Consider the following 24,512-nt stretch of genomic DNA (forward strand, 5'->3'; position numbering starts at 1 on the left):
TAAACTCTTTCCCAACCAACTGCCCACCCATAAAACTCCAAAGAAATCATTGCTAAGCTAACACCTAGGTGAAGCTCTGTTGGACAAGCTCCCATCCCTTAATCCATTCATCCACAGACTGCCTCATGGGGACTTCACCCACCCAAACCATCAGCATCTCGTATATATGACCCACCATCTGTGAACGTGCTCCTGCCAGCTTAAGGCAGCTTTGATGAAGAGCAAACACTGGTGCTCCAACAAGAACCGAATCCAAAACCCTCTGCACTCTGCAGCCACTGCTCCTGTTCTCAGCCAATTAGTTACCAGCAGGACTACTGGAGGGCTGGGTCTATAAACAGAACAAGGCGCCCACTGGGGAAACGGAATGGTGTGTGCTTTGGCCCCATGATAAGAAAGGCTTCCAAGAAAAGATCAACTCATTGGCTTACCCTGCACAAAGTTACTGGCATAGATGGTGCCCATGAATTCTTTTATGTTGCAATTATATTGATTAGACTGAAAAAAATTTTTTAAAAAATGGGTCATCATGGAAGAGGAAAGGATGCTGGACTTGTGGAGATCAGTTTATGTCCAACCATTGCACAAAGTATCTGGCTTCAGAAAACTCGCTGTCCCGATGCACAGGGACCTTGTACAGCAGGGACACCTGCGTCTGAACTGAGGTCTTTCCTAAATGTTATTTCAGTAAGAAATGGAGGGAGAAAGAGGAAGAAGATGACAGCAAGAGGGGAGGAGAGAAGGAAGAGGCAGAAACTGATTTTCTGAAATGCTGTGTACCCGGTACTGTCCCAAGTTCCTCCCTTACATCATCTCATCTAACCTGTCTAAACTCTAAGTCCTCAAATTATTTTCATTCTATTTACACCTCCCAGACCCTGCTTTTCTGACCTGAGAAAGAGTAGATAGCACACAGAGCAGAACCGTTACTGTGTTAGCACCCAAGGCCTGGTTGGGAGAGATGTGAATTTCTAGTCAAGACACCAGCAGGGTCCAGTCAAGAAAGAACCAACTCACAGACCTGGGGTATCCTTTACAGAGAGGATGTTGTTGTTAGGCGCCATCCAGTCAGTTCTCACTCACAGTGGCTGTACCAAAGAACATATCGAAAGAATGAAACGCTGCCTGGTCCATGCTCACAATCAGTATGTTTCAGGCCACTGTGGTAGCTCCTTTGTCAGTCCATCTCTTGAGAGTCATCTTCTTTTTCTCTGACTCTTGACATTATCAAGTATGGTGTAGTGAGTTGCATGGTATGGCTTTTCTAGCCATAGTCTTTGTAACTCCCACTAGGTTACTAGGTGGGACCACACAAATATCTGTCAACTTGGCTGGGCAGCTGGTAGTAATTATTTCCTATAATAAGACTGGCAATTAACTCCATGGTGGCATTTGCCATAAGCAACTAAGCAGCTGCTCTTAAACTCCTGATTGTTAAAGTTGTCCACCCAGTGTATTTATTTTGGAGCAGTACAAAGTAATCTTCTGGGAAAGTTCGCTCTCTCTCTCAGGTGTATAGAACTATGATGTTGGGATTGGTTGATTTTGCCACTCTGCCAGGCTCAAAAGGAGCCCTCCTAGAGGCAGGGGGAGACTCTCACTGCTGGCTGAGAGAGATACCCAGCTGATAGAGATGCCTGGCTGAAAGAGATGCCTGGCTGAGACAGATGCCCAGCTGAGAGAGACATCTGGCTGAGAGAGACACTCAGCTGAGAGATGGCAGCAGTGGAACCAAGAGGCATGAGAAAGAACAACAGGCTACCTGGCCCACAGAGGCAGAGGCCAGGCCGAGAGGCCAAGGGCCAGAGAGGTGTGTCTAAGGGCACAGCAGAGGGGAGACTGTCCTGATCGAAGAAGTGCATCCCGAGTGTGTTCCTGAACTTGAATTGTAGCCTGTTGCTTCCCTAAGAAACGCCATACTCTGTGAGTTCTACATGGCCACTGCAGCAAATTATCGAACCCAGCTGAGAGGTGGTGGTGCCGTGAGAGGGACGGATGGCGTCAAGGACGGTTAGCAGGGCTGGAGGGAGGCCGCATGTCTGGCCTCATACTTGGGCTGCTGATGGTGATTCTGTCTTCCTCTTATGAAGTTACAGGAGGTCAGAAATGCCACCTCTCTGCCCCTTTAGCACCAAGCCTGATGTCCTTCTCCAGGGACTCCTGGTCCCTCCTGATAACCTGTCCGAAGAACGTGAGACAAAGAAAGTCTCACCACCCTCGCTTCTAAGGAGCATTCTACTTTTCTCAAGACGGATTTGTTCCTTCTTCTGGCAGCCTACAGTATATTCGATGTTCTTCACCAACACCGTAATTCAGAAGCATCAATTCTTATTTGGTATCTCTTATTCATTTTGCAGCTTTTGACTGCTTCTGCGGTGACTGTAAACACCACGGTTTGTGTCAGGAGCACCTTAGTCCTCAAAGTGACATCTTTGCTTTTTAACAGAGTGGACACAGGGTGGAACCTCCTGGACAAGTGATCAGTACAACTCTACTCAAAGGAAGAATGCGTCTAAGATGCAAAAAGACCCACAGCATTCTCTCCCCTGAGACATGATGTGTTTTCCATCCCAGTTCCTTAAGAGCTACTTGAGGATCTAAGGAGCCACACTGAAGGAGGGACCCCGCAGTGCCAACACCCTCTTTGAGGAAGCAGACACAGGCATTTGCTTTAATCAAAGGGAAGTCAGTCACAGGGAATTGTTGTAGGTCATGACCTTCAAAAAATGCTGCCATGGTCAGTGGTAGGAGGATGCCCAGGTCAAAGCCAGAGGCCAAGCCCATGGCCATTCCCTGCCATGCCACCCTCCGGAGAAACAAGAGGCATATGCCAGACTAGAAAAGACAACAGTTTTTAAAACTTACTCAAGATGCTAAAATACCTCTGGGAAAACAAATACAAAATCTCAATCAAGAGTGGGAGAAAAATGTGGAATAAAACTCAAAACCATAAAAAAAAAACACAAACAGGTTTGTTAGTCTGATAGAGCTTGGTGAAACCCCTGAGACTATGGCCCCTAGTTACCCTTCAGCTCTGGAACTGAACTCACTCCTGCGGCTTTCAGGCAAACAACAGACAGGCCTATGGGGTGAATATTTAGGCAAATACACTCCTCGGAGAGATCAATCGTGGGAGAACAGAAGGACAGTGTCTGCACAGAGAGAGAGCTCGGGGGCAGGAGTACATGGGAGAGAAGGACCCAGGAAGAGGTAACTACAGGGAGGAAGTAGCAAGAAAGCTGTTACACTGTGGGGAATTGCAGTCAGCCTCATAAGACAAAATGTGTATGAACTGCTATGTGGGAAATGAATTTGCTCTGTAAACTTTCACCCAATCACAACAAAAATAATAATAAAAAAAAATCATTCAAAAAAAGGGAAATGCCCTGGAAGACACATCATATACCAATTAAAGGTTTTCAAACCGCCAGCCTTCAGGCTGGTCAAAACCACTGCCACTGAGTCAATTCTGAAGGAGCTCTGGTGGTGCAGTGGTCAAAGGCGTTTGGCTGCTAACCAAAAGGTTGGTGGTTCAAGCCCACCAACTGCTCCACAGGAGAAAGATGATGCAGTTTGCTTCCATAAATACTTACACTTTCAGAACGCTATGGGGGCAGTTCTGCTCTGTTCCGTGGGGTTGCTATGAGTTAGGTTAGTCCTACCCACTGATGCTGGTCAATTCCAACTCACAATGACCCTATAGGACAGAGTATAATTGCCCCATAGGGTTTCCAAGGCTGTATATCTTTATGGGGAAGGCCTTCAATGAGATGGATTGACACGGTGGCTGCGATGATGGGCTCAAGTATAGCAGGGATCATGGAGCTGGTGTGGGATCAGGCAGTGTTTTGTTCTGCTGTGCATGGGGTCGCTATGAGTCAGAAATGACTTGATGGCACCTAACAACAACAACAACAACAACAACAACATATCTTTATGGAAGCAGACTGCCCCATCCTTCTCCTACAGAGTGGCTGGTGGGTTTGAACTGTCAACCTTTTGTTCAGCAGCCAAATGCTTTAACCACTGTGCCACCAGATCTCCTTTTAGGACAGGAGTCAGGCACAAACCATTTGTACCATGCAGGGAATGTGGAGCAATGATCCACACACCTTCACACCACACACCTTCACATCTCTAAGGCTAGAGAAACTGGGCCTTCAGCCAGCATCCCACTGATGGCACTGACCGTGGGCACTAGAGGGAAACCAACAAGGAATCCTGTCCACGGGGTCAAGGGAACGTGCTGGAAACGGTGGGAGGGAGGGAGGCCCAAGATGTTTCTATGGAGCAGAATTATCAGAAAAATTATTCCAAGAAAGAAAAAAATGACACAACAACTCCTCGCTATGGACTGAATTCTGCCCCCCCAAAATATGTGTTGGAACCCTAATCCTTTATCTGTGGATGGGATCCCATTTGGGAACAGGGTTTTCTCTGTCATGTTCACGAGGCTACCTCAGTGTCCATTGTGTTTTCAACCTACTGACTTTTGAGCTATTCTGAGAGCAGACTCAGATACAGAGAGAAGCCAGTGCACACGGAGGAAGGACAGGCACCACTGGAGATCTCTGAGCCCCAAGAAGGGAGCAGAGAAGCTGAAACAAGGATTCCCCACTGAGCTGACAGAGTGAGCCGTCCCCTAGAGCGGTGCCCTGAAGTCAGACTCCTAGCCTCCTAAACGGTGAGAAAATAAATGTCTGTCCATTAAAGCTCCCCACTTTGTGGTATTTCTATTACAGCAGCACTAGCTAACTATGTCACCCTTGAGACAAGCAAGGGGATGACTGGACTGGCAGGAATTATCAGCAACAGGCTGACTGGTTTGCTAAGGGGGCTTGGCTGCCCCACCCACAGTTTCCCACAGGACACAGCCTGTGCTGGACCCCTGCCTTCCTCACACAAGGCCTCACACCCGGTGGGTGTCAGACTGAAGTGGATGCTGACAATAACATCACACTCACTCCACACCCACAAGGGGCTCAAAACCAGAGGTGTCGGGGCCCCGGTGTTTCCCCAGCTCCCAGTTACCGTCATGGAAGCTGTCTCCCGGGGCAGCGTGGCTGAAGGGCGACTGGGCACACGGCTCCTCACACAGGGAGTAGCTGTGCTCAGCCTGGATGAGGGGCGCAGGCGACTTCGGGGATGGCCCCACCTCCATCGACTCGCTCTTCTCCGAGAGGAAGGGGTCGTTCAGGAGCTGGCCCAAGACGTTCTGGGAGAATTCATCCAGAAGTTCTGAGAAGTGCTGCCGGAAACAAAGGGGGAAGGACTCAGTTTCTCTTCAGCATGGACTGATGCCATCCATACGCACACTGCCGGGGCAGATACACCACCACCGCGTCACATAAAGTCACCGATTTATAGTCCCGTGACCCAGTGTCACACTTGCGTTTGACTGAAAAAACACAGTTCAGACTGGCTAGTAAAGACTGTCTGCCTTGAACACTGCGCTCTTTCAAAATCTAAACTGACGAGAGCAACTTGAAAGATTAGGAACCTTAGGGGGCAGTGCGTTCCTATCGACGGAGGAGGACCGGCTCAGAAAAGGAGGGTGAGATTCTGCCCCACAACTAGAACAATGGAGGAGGACCGGCTCAGAAAAGAAGGGTGAGAGAGCCCCACAACTAGAAGGGCCATCGTCATCAATGTCGCTGAATCACACATGCGCCAACTGTGGCACTGGCGTATATTCTCAAGAACAAAAATCACATTTAAAATACAGACGTGACAGTAACACTTATCACGGTTCCTGTACCAAGTCTAACTGGAGGCGTTACACTCAGAATTAGAGGCCTCAAGTGATGACTTCAGAGTCCCTGTATGGTAGAAACAGTTAACACACTCAGCTGCTGACCAAAAGGTTGGTGGGTCGAGTCCGCCCTGAAGTGCCTCAGAAGAGAGGCCGTGTGCTCTCCTTCTGAACACTCAACCACTGGAAGGCCCGTGCAGCGCAGTTCTGCTGACACCTGGTGGTGCTACGAGCTGGTTTTTAGTAATTTTCAGAAGACTAAGAGCACCCTTGCCTCTTTGGGGAGCGTGGGAGGTAACTGTTTGGTGGCTGACTCTACCAGCATTTATTCGTTCTCACATTCTGTGGGTTGGCTGGACGGGCCCCCTAAGCCACCACGCTGGGCCCGGAGAGGTCAGCTGATAAGAACTGGGCTAGTCTGGGACAGGTGGAGGGCTGGGTGTTTTTCTCAAGGAGGCTGGATCAGACCGGGCTTCCTTACATGATGGCGGCAATGTTCCCTAAGGGAAAACCAGACAGTCACACAACTTCACTGGCTCTGCTTTTTGGTCACAGCCAGGGTAAGGCTGGCTGGAGGATGGGTGGGAAGAGAGACCCTGCCACTCAATGAGGGAGGAGGGGCAGCTCCACAGTGAGGAAGAGTGGGACTGCGGGACATGTGACGCAGGCCACGGCTGTGACCAGACTGCAGCGCTCTGCATTGGGAATATGCTGTCCTCCCACAGTGGACTTCCTGGTGGTGCGCACGGTTGACGCTCAGTTGCTGACCAAAAGGCTGGTGGTTCAGCAGAGCCCTGGTAAGCTGCTTGTGAAACACCAGGGCCTGAAAACCCTCTGGGGTGCAGGTCCACTCTGTCACACGCGGGTCACCAAAGCAGGAGTCGACTGGAAGGCAACAGTCATGTTTGCTTAGTTACTGTTACTAAACAACGTAGCCCCGAGGACGGGCAGCTCTGAAGAACCCCGAGTTAGGTCAAGGGCTTCAGCATCGCCTCTCCTGTAGAAAAAGAAGCTCCTAAGAAGCAGGGGTCAACCATGCCTCATGACCCCCCGCCACCACCAAAAGCAGAGCAACGTGGATGTGCACCGGGCGGGCTGAGGACAGCAACTTGTCGAAAAGTTTCCCAACTAGTCCCAGGCAGATGTGGAGGCTGACCTGGGGACTCCCAACAGTCAGCTCCCCTGGGGCTCCCTGGCTGCTGCTGGCTGCGGGGCCGAGCAGACAGGCCAACATGATCCTGCCAGGGCCAGGCCAAAAGTGGTTGTCCTTCATCAACTCAACTGGCATAACATACTACACAGAACATTATTCCACATCCTGCTTTGGTGGGCAGCGACTAGGGTCTTAAAACCTTGCAAGGGGCCATCCAGATGCAATGATGGGTCTCTCCTCATCCAGAGCAAAGAAGAATGAAGAAAACCAAAGATGCCTGGAAATAATTAGTCCAAGGGACTGGTACACCATGCAATCCTCAGCCTATACGACTATGAGACCAGAAGAACTAGATGGTGCCTGGCTACCACTGTCAACCACTCGGAGGGGGATCTACGTAGGAGATCCTGAATAGAATGGAAGAACAATGTGGAGCAAAACTCAAAATCATTGGGAAAAAAAAAGGAAAAGGACCAGGTTTGCTGGTCTGATAGAGCCTGGTGAGACCCCTGAGACTATGGCCTCCAGTTACCCTTCACGCCTGGAACTGAATTCACTCCTGTGGTTTCCAGCCAAACAACAGACAGGCCTATGGGGATATGGGTGATGATTTACATCAGATAGATACTCTCCTTGGAGCAATCAATCATGGGAGAACAGAAGGGCAGTGTCTGCACATGGAGACAGCTAAGGGGGCAGAAGTGTATGGGAGGGAAGGACACAGGGAAGAGATAACCACAGGGAGGAAGTGGGAAGAGAGCTGTCACACTGCGTGGAATTGCAGTCAATGTCATGAAACAAAATGTGTATGAACAGATATATGGAAAATGAATTTGCTCTGTAAACTTTCACCCAAATCACAATAAAAATTTAAGGAAAAAAAATCCAAAAATCTGGTCATCATTGACACCAGAGAGTGAGAGGGGTACTTGGTCCTGAGGGACAAACACCAGAGAGAAAGAAGCAAATGGGCCTCAAAGAAGAGAACGCAGGTGGTTTCCTGGATCCTGCGACCATTTCCACAAAGCCCTGGTCGCATGAAACCGAGGGCCGTGCCGCTTTAGTCTACCTCTTCAAAGCCGACGGCATCAGAGCATTCTACCACACTGCCGCACGCTCCAGTCAGGCCCCAGAGGTCTAACAGCACCTTCACACACTTTGCCTCGTCCTCACCTCACAAAGCCCTGGGAAGGTGGCTTCAAACCCAACATCCAAGATCCCAGCTGACTCCTGTTGGTGCTAAGCCTCGAACTCGGGTCCTCGTACTTCAAAAGCGATGTCTCGCACATCACTTCTCCTAGGAGAGTGGGATTTGAGCCTCACGCTTGCCGGAATGCAGAGGCACCGAAGAGCAAGACAGTGACAATGACAATGATGTGGTCGACAGAACCAGGTGGCCGACATGTTAGATTTTCAGAAAATGACGTGGTACTGCCTGTAAGACGGACATACCCCTTTCTAGACGAGGAAACAGGGACTTGGAGAGACTCGGCACCTGGCTCAGGGCCACACAGCCGACGAATGGTGGAACGGAGACCCCATCCCAAACCTAGCCAGGGGCTCCAGGAGGGCAGCTCCACGGTAACGTCTCTATAAATTTTCTAGATTGTGCCGTGACTGTGCCTACGCTCTCACACCATCTGTGTGTGACTCAGTTTCCTTATCTATACAACTGTGGGGGTGGGGTGACATGGGAGACAGAGTGGACCTTGGTTTGTCACCCCTGCTGACTCGGGGCTCCTTCTGAGAACTCAAGGAAAGGCCTGGAACTCCTCCCAGGAGAATATCCCCAGGCACCTACACACACAAAGGCAGGGCCTGGTCCGGGGGTTCACCTGCCTCCAACAGTCGGCCCCTGCTGGGACAGAGCCCATGGACCCTGGTGGAACACTCCCAGCGGAGAGAACATTCAGAACGTAGGCCACTGCTCACAAGCAGCCCGGCTGTAATTTGGTGTCATTTTTCTAGAATGTTGCAGGCAGTCTAAGAGCCACAAAAGCTTTTAAGAGTAGGAAAAGGAGGAGGGGAACGCCCTCTCTCCTCTCTCTGCTTCAAGCATGTGTTTAGTTTGCCCTGGGAGCCCTGCGGCTGCCCAGCGGGTGGGGCAGGAGGTAAGAGGTTTAGAAAGCAGAACCTGGCAGGATCCCAGGGAGGGCCGTCTGCCGCCCCGTCTGCCGCCTCCACAAAGGCCCTTTCTCCAGCTGAGGCCTAGGGAAACGTGTGCCAGCGTTGGTGAAATGGATCACCCTCAGGCAGGGCAAGAGGGCTCTGTGCTTAAAGTCACAGCTCCCAGTCTTGTCTAAAGTACTGGATGCTCCAAAGACTGCAGCCCTGGGTAGGGAAATGCACCGCTACCCGAGCCTCCAAGAAACGGCAGGAGGCACACCTCAAGGCACTTTAAATAGCAAGGTGACTCTGCTGAGAGTTCTGAGCAAAGATTCTATAGCAGAACTCTGATCAAAAGGGGAGAAAATGCAGAACAGAATTTCAAATTCTCATGAATGTCAGACTTCCTGGAGCCACTGAGGTTGGATGAACCCCTGAAACTATTGCTCTGAGATCATCTTTAAACCTTAAAACAAAAATATCCCCTGAAGTCTTCTTTAAACCAAATAATAGCTTAGCTTAACTATCAAAGATTCCTTCCCCTAAGCACTGTGTTCCTTTTAAGAACTATCTCCATGGGATCAAATGGGCAATGACAACTTGAAAGGTCACATGGGAAGCTTAGGGGGCAATGAGTTTATATCAGTGGGGAAGGGATAATTGAGAAAAGGAGAAATGCGAGAATGTTGCATCGCTGGAAGAATTTAGCAGTCACATCACTAAATTGCACTTGGACGTGTTATTGAATTGGTGTATATTTTCCCGTGTATATTTCCAACAACAATACAATAAATTATTTTAAAAAGCAAAGCCTCCCTCCAGCAAATACACAGGTCACTGATATGGATTCTGCAGGAGGGGTAGGAGGGCAAGGTCCTGGGCTCAGGTCCCCCAGGCCAGGGTGGGAAGGGAACCTGGGGTCCCTGCTTCCTGGGAGCCCACCTTAGACCCACACTGCTCTTCCCCAAGGACCCATCGGAGCACACACCCAGGAAAGGCTCAGAGGCCAAACAGGGGGGACAAGTGACCTTATTAAGGTCAAAAGAAAAAAACCAGCTCACAGGTCAAAGCCTTTAACAGTGAATTTCCCAGAGCCTGTCCCAGTTCTTGGATACCAAGATAAGGGACCCAACACAATCCTCTCGGGGAAGTCTGGGGCAGAGCCTTAGAAAGCTTTCTTGGTTGCTCATTTGCTTGTGTGCTAAAGTGAGATTCGTTCACTAGAGTTTCCCCCGAGGTCCCAGAAACAACCGTTAAAGAGCCCAATTCCAAAACACGAACATCTCTGCTGGCACAGTGGTCTGGCGAACGAAGAGGTTGGTGGTTTGAACCCATCAGCCGCTCTGAGTGAGAAAGATGACGCAGTCTGCTTCCGTAAAGACTGACACCTGAGAAACCCTATGGGGGGATTGCTGTGAGTCAGAACTGACTCCATGGCGGTGGGTTTCTGGCCTTCCAAAGCGTGCACACTTTTGTCTGCAGCATCCCCATACCCCCTTTTTCTAGCTGGAAGGGGAATAGGTTTATCCGATTCTAAGAGCCTTACGCTCCCTTCACCAGCTTCCGGGAATCGACTCCAGCTCACGTTGACCCCAGCTGTGTCAGAACAGAACCAGCTCCGCAGGGTCTTCGGGGGCGAAATATCTGAAAGCAGGTTGCCAGGGCGTTCTTCAGCATGCCTATCAGTGGACTCGAACCTCCAACCTTTATCAAGCACTTAGCCATATGCGTCACCCAGGGACGCCATAAAGGCACAGAAGGGCGCTACTTAAAGAAACTGTATCATGAAGTCATTGGGAGAGTAAATTCTATTTTTTGGTCAAAGGAGTCACCATTAACTTACTTATAAAAATACAGATTTTGACATACAATATTTGCTTCAAGAGAGATGCCCCGCTACTAATTTTTTTCTTTTTTTCCTTTACTAATGTCTTTTAAAGGAGCTCTGGTAGCATAGTGCCTAAGGCACCTGACTGCTAACCAGAAGGCTGGTGGTCCAAACCCACCAGCCACTCCTCGGAAGGAAGGTTGGGCATTCTACTTCCGTAGTGATACTTCCTTGGAAACTCAAGGAGGGGTCACTATGAGTCAGGTCCAACTCCACGGCACATAACAACAACAACAACAACAACAATGTCATTTAAAGGAGCTCTGGTAGCATAGTGCCTAAGGCACTTGACTGCTAACCAGAAAGCTGGTGGTTCAAACCCACCAGCCACTCCTCGGAAAGAAGGTTGAGCAATCTACTTCTGCAGTGATACCGCCTTGGAAACCCAAGGCGGGGTTGCCATGAGTCAGGTCCGATTCGATGGCACATAACAACAACATCTTTTAAAGTAGGTAATTTTCCATTTTCCACCATTAAAATAAATATAATCAAGTACCACCTCCAAACGCAATCCAATCCTGAATGGCCTGCAGCAGTTCTAATTAGCTTAATGGCGGATGTGGAAATTGCATTGTTTCCTTTTGACACTCTCTCCCCACAAGACAAACACGTCAACCAGCAAGAGGAAGGGAGAAACACCCCAGGGCTGGCAACAGGCAGGTAGGAGGTTCTGAGTCGCTCCAAGTTCACTGCCTCGTTCTTGGCTCGTCTGCACAGGTAGCTGCAATGCCCCCAAACAGGAGCGTCTTCCTTCTCTCTAAACCCAACCTGCCCTCCCGCGCCTGCTGGAGGGTCTCCCTCCAGTCCCCAGAGGAATAAAAACAGGGTGATAAAATCAAATCGCCATCTATTCCCATGCTCGGTGCAGACTCCTTGGCATACAGCAAACCGTGTACTTATTGTACCTCATCTTCCTAAGACCGAGGCTCACCCAGAGGGTGGCGCCCCTGGAGCAGCTGACAGGGGACCTGGCTTCTGCAGTGCAGTCGCCCTGCGTGAGGGCGGGAAGCCCAGGCTGCACCCAGGCAGGGAGAGCTGCCCAGGAATGAGACACAACCCACAGCCCAGGGGGCGGGCCCCTGGTGCGTTCTGGGCAACTCAGACCATCCCGGTCCTCCTCTTCCCTCTTCCTTCTGCTCTACAGAGCTAAATCCCACCTCCGACGGAAGCCCTCTGCGATCATGAGTGCGTCAACAAGAAGGGCTGAGGCAGGATAGAACCTGCCATCTTCTCTCTGCACAGTGGGGGAGCCACAGAGATGAGGTGTCCAAGGGAGGCCACCATCTAGTTGAACACCTTTCCTTCACCTTTTCTCCATGGAGGGAGGCCGCCATGCTGACAAGCAGGCTTCTCAGCATCTCACCACTGCTTTCTACCTCCACACTCTCAGCTGCCACCATGGCCACCCAGCAGGGCCTCCTGCCTGAACTTCCCATGTGCCAAGGCCAAAATAGTATCTGCTTTGAACTCTCCCCCACCTAAGGGTCTCCAACAAAACTTAACCTAAGTCCAAACTCCCAAAGAGTTCAAACAGATTGAAACTTCTTACTCACCACCTCCCAGTTCAAGTGCCTAGAATGTCTCCTCCTGACGGGTGGTCCAGTCCTGTCTCTGATCTTCCATTTGCCATTTCCAACCCTTTTTGTTGTTGTGTCTGGTCCAACTCATAGCGACCCATGTGACAGAACAGGACTGCCCCCCAGGGCTGTAACCTTTACGGAGGCAGATGCCAGGTCTTGCTCCTGTGGAGCGGCTGGGTGGGTTTGAACCCCCAGCCTTTGGGTAAGCAGCGAAGCACTTAACCACTGTGCCACCAGGGCCCCTCTCAAGCCTTTCTTGTGCTCGCTGGGAGTAAGTGCGGAGGCCTGTTCTGTCAGGCATGATCTTCTCCTCTCTGGTTCCTACCCCTCCTACAAAGGAAACACTCACCTCCCCCAGCACATTCCGTCTGCACGCCCATCTCCACCCCACTAGTGTACACCCTGGGCCTTCTCCCAGCTTCTTCAGAAGGTAATCCTAAGATAATGCACTGCTCGCACCCTCTTGGGTCCTACCCTAAAACAATTAGAACCGGGCATTTTGGGCATTCCAGAAACACTGTGGATTAGACAGTGAAGCCTACAGAAACCTTGGAGATTACCTGGCTCACCCATTCATTCTGATTTGAGAAAACTGGGTCCAAAGTGGTAGGGAAATCCCCAGGGTGAGGTCAGCCTCTTCCCACTACAGATTCCGCAGCAAGTGAGTCAGTGAACACAGGGGACAGGAGAGAGGGCGTCTCTGAGTACAACATACGCTTGGCAATGGGACAGTTCAGTTGACAGGGAGTTTCCTCCAGGGAGTGGCCTGCATGCAGGACATATGGAAAACCTTCGGGAGAGGTCTCTGGCCTTTCTGCTGGATCTGGGCCTGCGTCTGGTCCCTCTTCATTTTTGGTTCCTGGACTTGAACCAGTGGCCCACTGAATTGCCTACCAATCTTGGGTTCATCAGCCCCCTGCAGCTGTGTGAGTCGGGAGATGCCTCCAGCTTGACGTGTGACCCATGAACTTGGGACCTGCCAGCCTCTACAACTGTGTGAGCCATTTCCTTGAGATAAATTTCTCTCTTTCTCCCTACCTCCCTCTCTCTAAGTATACACATATATAAGCCTCACTGGTTTGCTTCTCTAGGAAACCTAGCCTAAGACAGCTCCCTAGAAAATCTACCCTTCATTCGGGACCCAGCTATTGTCCTAGGAGTCAACATGACGATTTCATCCTCCAGCACCGCTCCGAGGAACGGGAAAGTGCACCAGAAGCTCAGGACACTGTGGGCACCGGTGCTTGGAAGCCCGGGAGTGACTCAGCGCCTGGAGGTGTCCCATGCCTTCAGATAACGGGAACAGGAATCGCACAGCTTGCCAAACTGGGACACCCACGACAGGCCTGGCTTAGAGCCCCTTCGGTGCTGTCCTGTCTGATCACACGTGCTCTGCCTTCTGGAAAGGCCCGCTGAAACAGACCAGGACCTCAGAACCACTGAATGGAGCGTTTTACACAGCGGACTAAGAGCAGAGGACTATCAGCTCTGCAGGATCGGTGCTGTAATCACTGGGCATGACTCAGGGTCACTCACTCCCGCTTTCTCCCCATCTGAGAAACAGGAAAACGACAAGCCCCTTTCAAACCTGAGGGGAAGACGAAACGAGCCCAGCGTTGCTGTCAGGTGCCGCTGGGTTGGCTCGGACTCACAGCGAGCTACGTACAACAGAACAAACCAGGAGCTGGTCCTGTGCCGGCCTCTCGGTCCTTGCTGTGTCTGGGCCCATGGTTGCAGCCATCATGTCAATCCATCTCGTTGAGGGGCGTCCCTTCTTTCGCTGACCCTCTACTTTACCAAACATGATGTCCCTCTCCAGGGACTGGTCCTTCCTGACAACACGACCAAAGTAGGAGAGACAAGGTGTGGCCATTCTCACTCCCAAGGAGCATTCCAGCCGCACGTCTTCCAGGACAGGCTTGTTTGTTCTGCTGGCGGTCCCTGGTTCTTCCAGCATTCTTCTCCAACACCACAATTCAAAGGCATCAACGCTTCTTCAGTCTTCCTTATTCATTGTCCAGCTTTCATATGCCAATGAGTCCCTAGATAATCTAATGATCAGTACAGTGTGGTGCTTTGGTACCCTAAGTGGTACCAACGGTCATTGCGTTCAGGTGCTGATGGAAAGGTTAGAGGCTCCAATCCACCCAGAGTGCCTCAGGAGAACAGTCTGGCAACCGGAGTCTGAGAAATCGAGCAGTGAGCACCGTCTGGAGCACAGTTCTACTGACACACACGGGGTCGCCCTGGGTCGGGGTTGGCTAGCAAAGGGTCGGAGAATGTCTACGAAAGGGGGAAGGAGTAGAGACCACCTGACTCTTTCTAAAATGGACCACACATGGAATTTACTGACCTCAGGGCTGTTATGTGGATGAGCAAACCAAAGATACTCTTCTGAGTCCCTCTGAGAAGCACATGCAATCAATCACCTTGTGATTAAACTTGTTACCAAACAGTTTCACTGAGCATAACTCTCCTGAAAGACAAGGTAGATCAATGCTTCTAAACTGGGTTCATGGCTGGACAATGGTGGATAATGGCTACTGCATTCTGAATAGGGAATTGGCCTTCTGGTCACCTAGGAGTCTTTCTAATTACCATGGAGCCAGTGGTCTCAGAAATTCCATAAAGTGTTGTTCCAGTTCCCTAGTGCCACTCTGACAAGAATATACCACCAATGGGATGGCCTTAACAAGCAGGAGTTTATTCCCTTACAGTTTGGAGGCTTTGAGTCCAAGTTCAAAGTGCCAGGCTCTAGGGGCTGGGTGAAAGCCCCTCAGCCTTGGACTTCAGCTCTGCCTCCAGCTCCCGGCCCACTGGAGCTAGAGGCATTTCTTCACTCAAGACAGCTGCTGGCTGCTGAGGCTGACAAGCCCAAGGTTGACAGGTAACAAGGCACAGTCCTCACATTACCAAACCACACAGCAGGCCATTAACTCAAGTCCACTGAAAGTCTCAGGGTTGGCAGAGTGTGGCAGGCTGCTGAACAACGACACAGCAACATGCAGGGTCCAAGCATGCCATAGGCTAGAGACCATTCTCAAAACTTCCCTTTATATACAGGAAGCAGACCACGTACCCAAAGCAGCCACTCAGCTGCTTGTGGTACATCCCACCATGGAGTTGATTGCCAGTCTCATCATGGGGAATACCTACCACTAGCTGCCCAGCCACTCAACCAGGCCCAGCCAAGCTGACACACAAACATAACTACCACAAGCGTGATGTCGTAACGACACACAGCACCTTGGTGGAAGTGCGGGAGTGCTTTGTAAAGGAAGCTGGCAAACTTTCATCAGTAACATGAGAAGCCAAAGGGGGAGCTGCAGAAGGCAGCGTGTTCAACTCCTGGCTCTGTGACCTCGGACAAGTCACTCAACCTCTCTGGGCCTCTTTTTCTTGGAATATAAAATAAAAGAGTGTGACCAGAGGGTGCCCCAGGGCCCCTGCAGCTCTGCCATGCTGAGTCCAGTTAGGAGGCTCCCAGCCAGGGGAACAGTTAGTCTGGAAACAAGCCTCCAGTCTGGGCAGGGTCCCTCCACCCCCTCTGGCCTTCTCTGAGCCTCCTTTGGCAAAGAAGAGTCCCCGGAGGCTGGCAAACTAACAGCTGGACGGTATCGGATGATTTCCGCCCCGTGAATAGCTAGTGTAGCAGACAAACAACCAGACGGGCTTTTATCAGGAAAAAAGGACCAACTTGTACCAACTGAGATGGAAAGAAAGGCTCCCTGGCTTTGACTAATGCCCTTCTAACCTTGCTGTTGTTGTTGGAAACAGGCCTGGAAGACCCGAAAAACTCATGGCCTAATGTCATGTTGTCTGTTCCGTTCATCAGAGGAAACCACAGGGCCCTGGCACTTCAAAGATATCAACTCTTCTTCAGCCTTTCATAGTCACTATCCAGCTTTCACGTGCAAATGAGTCCACAGATAATCTAATAATTCAGATACAATATGGTGCTATGGTCCATTAGTCCCTAAAGAGGTTCTCATCCAGAGGATGGTGGTGTTTTAGGTGAGACGATTCTTTGTTTACTGGGATCATCCTACACATTTGAGGGCCTTCAGGTCCCTGGCCGCTGAGGACTGTCACCCTTCCCATCCCCATGTGCGGTGAATTGCTTGATGTGGCCCTTCTAGCCACTGTCCTCCATTCTGTGATGTATTGTAAATCCTATTATCCATGCCTGTCTGGGGTGGTGTGGTAGTTAAGGTTGGGAGTCGACTTGGCTGGGCAGCTGGTAGTAGTCGTTCCCTATAATGACTGGCAGTCGGCTCTGTGATGGGATTTGCCTTGAGCTGCTGATTGTTAAAGCCACCCACTTGGGATATTTCTGTTGGGGCAACACAGGTGGAATGTGTCTTGAGTCCTGCCTTGCTGGAAGGTATAATTCAAATCACCACCCTTAGCTTCCTTGAGGTTATATACCTATGAATCTCCTGGGAAGATTCGCTCTCCTCTTGCTCCGGCTTTGTGTCTTGGCTCATCCTCATCTCACCCCTGGATTTGGGACAGCAGCCGTCATCTGATCTGCTGATCGAGGTTCATCAAACCCCGAGAGTTGGGAGGATCCGCCAGACCTACTCACGGACCCGGGACTTGCCAGCCTGCCAGCCTCCACCACTACTACGTGAGATGAACCCTTGGGTGGCTGTGAGTTCTGTGAGGTGTTACAGCGAAATACACAACCCTAAGACGGGGGGAATTACTGGGAGGAGGAGGAGGAGTTAATTTCTGAAATGATGGAGTGGTACAGTAATTTGGGCATTTGGGACATCTTTAACCTCCGCCTCGTGGGGACCAGCCTCGTGCTGATCTTTCTGAGAGAGATTGTACAAGCACCATGACAATCACTAATTCTTCCCCGTGGTACATTTCTAAAGCCCCAGAAGGGATCCTGCAGCTGCAATGCGAGGGAACAACATGTTATTTCAGGTTCTCCTTGTGGTCTGTTCCCCTGCATGCAAAACGGTCCCTACGCCCCACACGTGCTCGCAGGACCGCTTCCATCACTGCCCAGCAGTCCCTCTGCTCACGGCCCACCACCTGCATGCCCCTCCCCAGTAACCCTAATACTCTCAAATGGACAAAGCTCTCACTTTCAGAGTCCGTGTTTGTGAAAACTGGGTCTTTTCCTCACTTTTGTTCACACAGACTTCTGCCACCAGCAGCCCATCTAGCGGGAAGGGGAAAGACAAACAGACCTCCCAGTGTTGGACACGGAGTCTGCGTGCAGGCGGCAGCTGCCGGGGGCCACCTTGGGCCTGTGACTCTGCAACGCCTGTAAAACGGATAAGCTGCACCAGCGCACACACGCCCAGACTCAACAAAGTGGCGTGTTTACTAGGGTTTCAAGCTCTCAAAAGAAGTATTTTAAAACTCTGCAAGTAGCCTTGGGAACCAACCGGGGAAAAAATAAACACACAGCACATGTTTTGCCTTTGCAAACAGCAAGCGCGCAACAGTGGGCATCAGAGCGCCCCGCGAGGCAGGGTGATGAAGGCAGAGGCAGGCACAAACAGCATGATCATCTGTCAGCCCGGAACTCATGCAGCCAAAGACCAAACCCGCGGCCGCTGAGTCGTCTCCGGCTGTCAATCTTCACAGAAGCAAAGCCCAAACCAAACCACTGCCAAGGAGTCATTCCACCCACAGCGCCCCTAGAGGACAGAGTGGAACTGCCCCACAGGGTCTCCAAGGCTGTCAGTCTTTACGGAAGCAGACTGCCTCATCTTTCTTCTGCAACTGCTGGTAGGTTTGAACTGCCGACCTTTTGGTTAGCAATCAAATGCTTAACCACTGTGCCACCAGGACTTCTCTTGAACTGATTTCACTAAATGCGTGTGTGTGTGTGTGTGTGAAATTTTAAATTTAAAATAGCCCCTATAAGATTGTCTAAATAAAGATATATCTAAGTAGCCATCAAAAATGCTATTGTAGAAAGCCATTTACCAATATATAAAAACGTTCCTGCTATATTTCTAAGTTTACAGTTGTAAGGTTTCTTACAGGTTAAACCTCTCACTTTTAAATTCTGTGCTTGTATTTTTTTTTTTTTTTTTTAAAAAAGGATCCTTTGATCACCTTTGTTCAAACAGATTTTTCCCACTTGTAGCCCATTTAGAAGGGAAACGGAAAGAAAAACAGCAAAAAAAAAAAAAAGTTACCAAAAAATGTGTTCACTCTATTTTCGAATATAAAGTAGAAAACTGTCTACAGAAGAAAAGTCAAGGGTACACATGGACAGTTGCAAGTTGTGGACAGTCGTCTCCATAGGATAGCAGGTGTGACTTTTTATTCTTATCTGTCTCTTCTACAACGGAAATCGACAGATTTACAACGGGGGGAGAGGGAAGGGAGTATCTGTTTTAAAAAACAGACTCTGTTTAATGGAATTAAGTGAGACCTGGTTTAAACAGCCGACCACGAAAAGAGCAAGGAAGGCAACTGACAAGAGACAAGAGTTTCTGCCAGGAGACAGCCAATATTGTACTCCTGGTTTAGACAGTCAGTAACCACTTGGCAGGCACTGGCTTTAAAGACAGGCCACTCTGCAGGACAACAGTACCTACCCCAAGGCACAGAGTTTCCTCTGACACTTTAAATATCCACGGTCAGCAACCTCCTCTCTAACTACATCCTCCTCCAAAGCAGTTAGGAGCCATGATGATTGGGTCTTTCTCCACCGAGTGCAGCTGCCCGTGGGTGAAAGTGTAGGGTTTGCGTGTTAACAGCTTTAGTCGGGAACTCTGTGTGCCAACGAACCTCGGAGGCTGGAAACGCCGTCTCTTCACCAGCACAGGCCCTAAACCAACCCTCAATGACTGCCTGGCAGAAATGTTTTTTTCTTTTATAAACCAAAATATCCTCCCTGGACCCCTACAGATGTTTTCATCCTTAGACTGTGTTAAGAGGTAGCTTCTGTTCCCTCAGGGCAAGACATGACCGATACCTAAAGTAACTGATATATTTGGTCCTACTTTCCAACCCCACCGGTTTGTTGTTGTTGGGTGCCTTGGAGCCGATTCTAATGCTTATCGACCCCATGTGACAAAGTAGGTTTGCCCTAGTTTGGTAGCGCAGTGCCTAAGGCACTTGACCGCTAACCAGAAGGCTGGCGGTTCAAACCCACCGGCCACTCCTCAGAAGAGAAGATGGGGCAATCTATTTCTGTAGTGGTATCGCCTCAGAAACCCAAGGAGGGGTTGCTATGAGTCGGGTCCGACTCGATGGCATGTAACAACAACAACCTTTTCCCCTATGATCATGGGGTTTGTTAGGGAGGTAACAGGTTACACTTCAGGCTCAGAAATAACTCAGGATATGTACAATTCTTTGATCGGGACACCCTCTTTTCAACGGTACCACAGGAGGCCTCTTTCTGGTCCTCCGCCCTCTGAGGGACTTCTTGGACCAGCCGGGTCTCTGTCCTGCTCTGGCAGGTGTTACAAGCTCTTCTCCCCAATCCACCCCACCACCTGTCTGTAAGTCTGCCGTACTGTGGTGGCTGGGAAGCTAGGCCACCGGTACTCAAATCCCAGCCAAGTCACTCACGGTGAGATTCAGTGGGGCTTCCAGACTAAGACCAGAAAAAGGCCTGGAAATCTACGTTCAAAAATCAGCCAATGACACCTTACGGATCACAACACAGCATGTCCGACTGGACCGCCCTGGGCGTGCACCAGGAGGGATTCCGTCACTAGGAGGAGGGCCTCATGTTTCCGGAAGCAGAGGGCCGACGAGACCGCCCTGGACACGTCATCAGGAGGGATTCCGTCACTAGGAGGAGGGCCTCATGTTTCCGGAAGCAGAGGGCCGACGAGACCGCCCTGGACACGTCATCAGGAGGGATTCCGTCACTGGGAGGAGGGCCTCATGTTTCCCGAAGCAGAGGGCCGACTAGACCGCCATGGACACGTCATCAGGAGGGATTCTTCACTGGAGGACCACCTTTGGGGAAGGAGAGGGCCAGGGGGACTCTCAGTGAGATGGAGTGGACAACAGCCTCTACGAGGAGCCCAAGGACGCCAGCCATTGTGAGGATGACACGGAACCAGACAGCTTGGGTCTGGGTACATGGGATGACCGTGAGTCAGAGCCCACTCAACAGCAGCTACCTGTCTACTGCATCCACAAACACGAATACAAGTATACTACCGAAAAACAGCCTCGTGTACGCAAGATCCGCGTGTATCCACACCATGGAATGCTATTTAGCAACACACAACTGACATACAACAGACAATAAACTACTGACACACAACAGACAGGTAAATCTCAAAATCTTTATGCCAATAAAAGAAACTGGGTACAAAGGACCAGGTGGGTATAACAATTCCATGTCTATGAAACCAGAAAAGAACAATCTAATGTACAGTAACAGACACAGGTCAGCGTTTGCCTGGGGTTGGAGCCCAGGCGAAGTGACCCTAATGGGGTCCATGGAAGCTTTCTGAGCTGATGAAAATGTTCCTTCCTTTGTCAGTGGCAATGGTTACATGGGTGCATAAATGGATCAAAACTCATCTCAAACCCAAAACTCATGCAATTAAAGGTGGTGCATTTTATTGTGTCTAACTCAGGAAGTTGCTTTGTAAGCATGTATTATTTTGTTGGCACTGAGAATACGCAGGGCATAAACATCCACCAATCCAACAGCTTCTCCGTGTCCGATTCAGTGGCACCTACGGCATTCCTGGAGTTGCTCAACCATTCTCACCCTCCTTTTCCCAATGGTTCCGCCCTCATCAGCATAAATGCACTCTTAGGTTGGCTACCCAATCTTTTGAATTGCTGCTATCAATCTGATTCCATACAGAGTGTTCTCAAAAGAACACAATGTTCAAGGCAGACAGTCTTCACTATCAAGACAACATCAGGGCACATTTCTGGTTTAAAGTTCAACAATTATCTTGGGACAATAGTTTCAGGAGTTCATCTAGCTTCCATGGCTCCAAAGAGCCTGGAGTCCGAAGGAGTTTAAAATTCTATTCCACACTTTCTCCTCTTTTAGACAGGATTCTACTATAGACTTTGACCAAAACGTTCTGTAACAGTAGCCGGGCATCGCCCAGTTCTGGTCTCATAGCAACGTTCACGGCAGTTGTCCACGGAGACAATTAACCCACATTCCATAGCCTCCTCCTATTCCTGACTCTGCCTCCTGTTGCCCCAGGTGGACAGTGATCAATGGTTGTGCCCTGAATGGCCGCCTGTGAACTCTTAAGGCCCTAAACTAAAGCCAAACTCACTGCCATCAAGTTGATCCCGACTCACAGCGACCCCTCCTTGGGTTTCCAAGGGGGTATCTCTATGAAGTAGATTGCCCGGTCTTCCTTCCGAGGAGTGGCTGGTGGGTTTGAACCGCCGGCCTTCTGGTTAGCAGTCAAATGCCTTAGGCACTATGCAACCAGAGCTCCCTTTTAAGGCCCCAGAAGAGAGAACGGAAGCACTAGGAATTGTATTTGGTCAATTAACTAGGATATCCCATGAAATTCTGACCCTCTTAAACAGAACACGCCAGAAGCTGAGCTGGCCGGGGTACTGCAGGCACCAGGACATTTTATGAAGGGCCCATATATTTTCATCTGCTTCACAGTGATGAGGAGAAAGGGGTTCTTTGATGTCCCTGTCCACCTCGCCCCGTAATTCGAAGGCCGAGTCTGGGGAAGGGCCATCTACTTACTCGATGGCAAATAACAACAACAACAACAACAACTGTACAAGTCAATTCCTTGAATCTCAGCCTTCTCCCCGATGGAGTTGACACACTGTCGCCCCGGTCTCATCCTGCACCTCAGCTAAAGCTCTCCCCCAGACAGTCCCTGGACGATGAACCAGTTCCCTTCCCAAGTCTGTCTCTAAGTCGAATTTGTATCTGAGTTGGAACAGTTAGGCCATGAAGTATCCAATGTGTCAGAGTATACAGTGTAGCTTTCTGTGCATGAAAGATGTACCGGAAATCCTTCCAGAGGCACTAGAACATCTTTAACATGATAATATGGTATTAATCATAAGAACCTTTTGATCTGAGTCACAAAGTAATGCCTGTTTGTTATCACAAACACTTGTGTGTGGCAATAACTCTTCGGCCCAGATGGACAGTGGTGGCCGGTGACAGCCACCATTCAGCCTGCTGCCCTCCTCTGGTGGCAGCGGCCAGACTCGCCCTCCCTGCCGTCTCCAGGAGGCTGGAGCCTAGCTCAGGTGGCAGACTGCAGGCACGGATGTGGCCGAGGTAAACCTCCCACCACACCCACTCTGCCATGCCAACTGTGGACAGCATGGCAGTGGTGTCCAGCCAGGCAGTGAGGAGCAAAGTCAGGTCTGTGCCTGAAGGTTCCTGCCCAGCTCAGGCCTGACAAGCCACGGTGGGAGGCAGCACAGTAACGCCTTCGAGGTGGGTGTCACGGGGCCCAGGGCCAGGTGGGTGCCGAGAATGTCCCTGGCTGCTGTGAGAGGGGTCAGGAGTGGGGCGGAGGCCACTCCAGCCCCTTCGCATGCACGGTCTCCAGGTTTACACTCAAAGAAAGACAAGGAGTTGTGTTGTAACCACAGGTGGGGCCTGAGTGGGATGTTCCCTCTCTGGGGACTGTCTGTACTTTGCTGAACAGCCAGCGTATACATCAAGCTCAGCAACACCCCAACCAAGAGGAAGAAGAAACCTGAGGGAGCCTTCATCAGAGCCCATCGGGGAGCACTGACGTCTCTCACACCAGGAGAAAACACGTGCTTTGGAAGAATAAAAATAAGGAGCTTAGACACTCAGTGCATGATGCAGACGTCTGACTCGTCACAATCCCGTCTGTCAGGGTAGAAATGAGCACCATAGAGTTATCAATGGCTGACTGTTTTGGAAGCAGCCAGCCAGGCCTTTCTGCCAAGGCCCCTCTGGGACTAGAATTTCCACCCTTTTGGTCAGCAGCTGAGCACATCAACTGTCGGCACCCAGAGTCCCTAGGAGCCAATACTCACTGCTTATTGGATCGTGGGGCTCTTAAGAGGGAGATGTAGGCCGAGTTGCCGGGAAGCAGGGGTCACTGTCCACATTACTCAGTGATCTGCTGTAAGGGTGTGTCACTAAGCTCCTTGTCAACATGGGCCTTATCATCAGAGATAGGAGGAGGAAGGGGCTGAGCTAGTATTTCACTAAATCTCTACAAGGAATGCAGGAGTTATGTGCTGGTAGAAGCCCCACTCACCAATGAGGAAACACAGCTCAGAGAGGTCTACCGCCCGCGCCAAACCGCACAGGTAAGGAAGGGCCAAGGCAGGAAACAAAACCAGCTCCTTGACTGTGAAGCCAAATTCTGTGCCATTTTCTCCATCCTCCACAGTGAAAAGGTGTTCCCTGGAGACCTGAAGACGGGAGGACAGTCGAGGCTGCACGTGGATTTTCTGAGAAACCTGAGAACGAGGCCCCTGAGAAGGACCTGGGTCACCACCTGCCACCACAGACGGGGCTCTCTGCATTTTGTTCCGATGGAGTCTCTCCACCACACACTCAGCCTCCTTCCCAGGGTCCTGGTGCTGACATGCCCTAGCTTGGCCCTCCCTCAAGTGTCACGTCAGAGACGCCACATACCTGCCACCTGTGTCAGGAGGCTGCATTTACCAGGCTCTGAATTTCTCTGGTTCACTCATCTGTTCATGTTTGTATTGTCTGCCCCCTGCCTGACCTTACTCCTGTCCACACGGGCCTGTCTTCCTCAGGGTCAACACCCACCTTCCCCAGCCCTCACCCCGCAGCCCTCCAACGGTGGCCTGGCGCGAGGGCAGTGCTTGGTCAGTACCTGCTGACTCACAGCTCTGACTCCTTTGCGTCCTTTGACCCCTAGCCCTGCCACGACCATCCATGGACCCCTCCAGCGTATTCCAGGAGGGAGGAACACGTCAGGCATTTGATCAGTCCACCCAGTGTCTCCTCCCTGACCCCAACTCCATCCTGCTTGACTTCTGGGAGGTAACAGGGTTCAGAGGCTCGGTTCCCCGAGTCCCTGCAGGGAGTAAACGGGGATGAGCTCAGTGTTGTTT

The 24,512-nt window shown here is 50.6% G+C and overlaps 1 protein-coding gene across 1 annotated transcript in view; it reads right to left on the reverse strand.

The window, feature by feature from the left end:
- CREB3L2 (cAMP responsive element binding protein 3 like 2) overlaps positions 1–24,512 on the reverse strand; it is a 108,790-nt gene that overhangs the window by 41,555 nt on the left and 42,723 nt on the right. Inside the window, exon 2 of the mRNA XM_007953795.1 lies at positions 5,032–5,248. Within this exon, the coding sequence (XP_007951986.1) occupies positions 5,032–5,248 (217 nt within the window). The remainder of the gene's footprint in view (positions 1–5,031; positions 5,249–24,512) is intronic.

This window comes from Orycteropus afer, unplaced genomic scaffold (assembly GCF_000298275.1).
Source record: "Orycteropus afer afer isolate SDZICR_OR568_19922 unplaced genomic scaffold, OryAfe1.0 scaffold00413, whole genome shotgun sequence".
NCBI classification, from domain to species: domain Eukaryota; kingdom Metazoa; phylum Chordata; class Mammalia; order Tubulidentata; family Orycteropodidae; genus Orycteropus; species Orycteropus afer.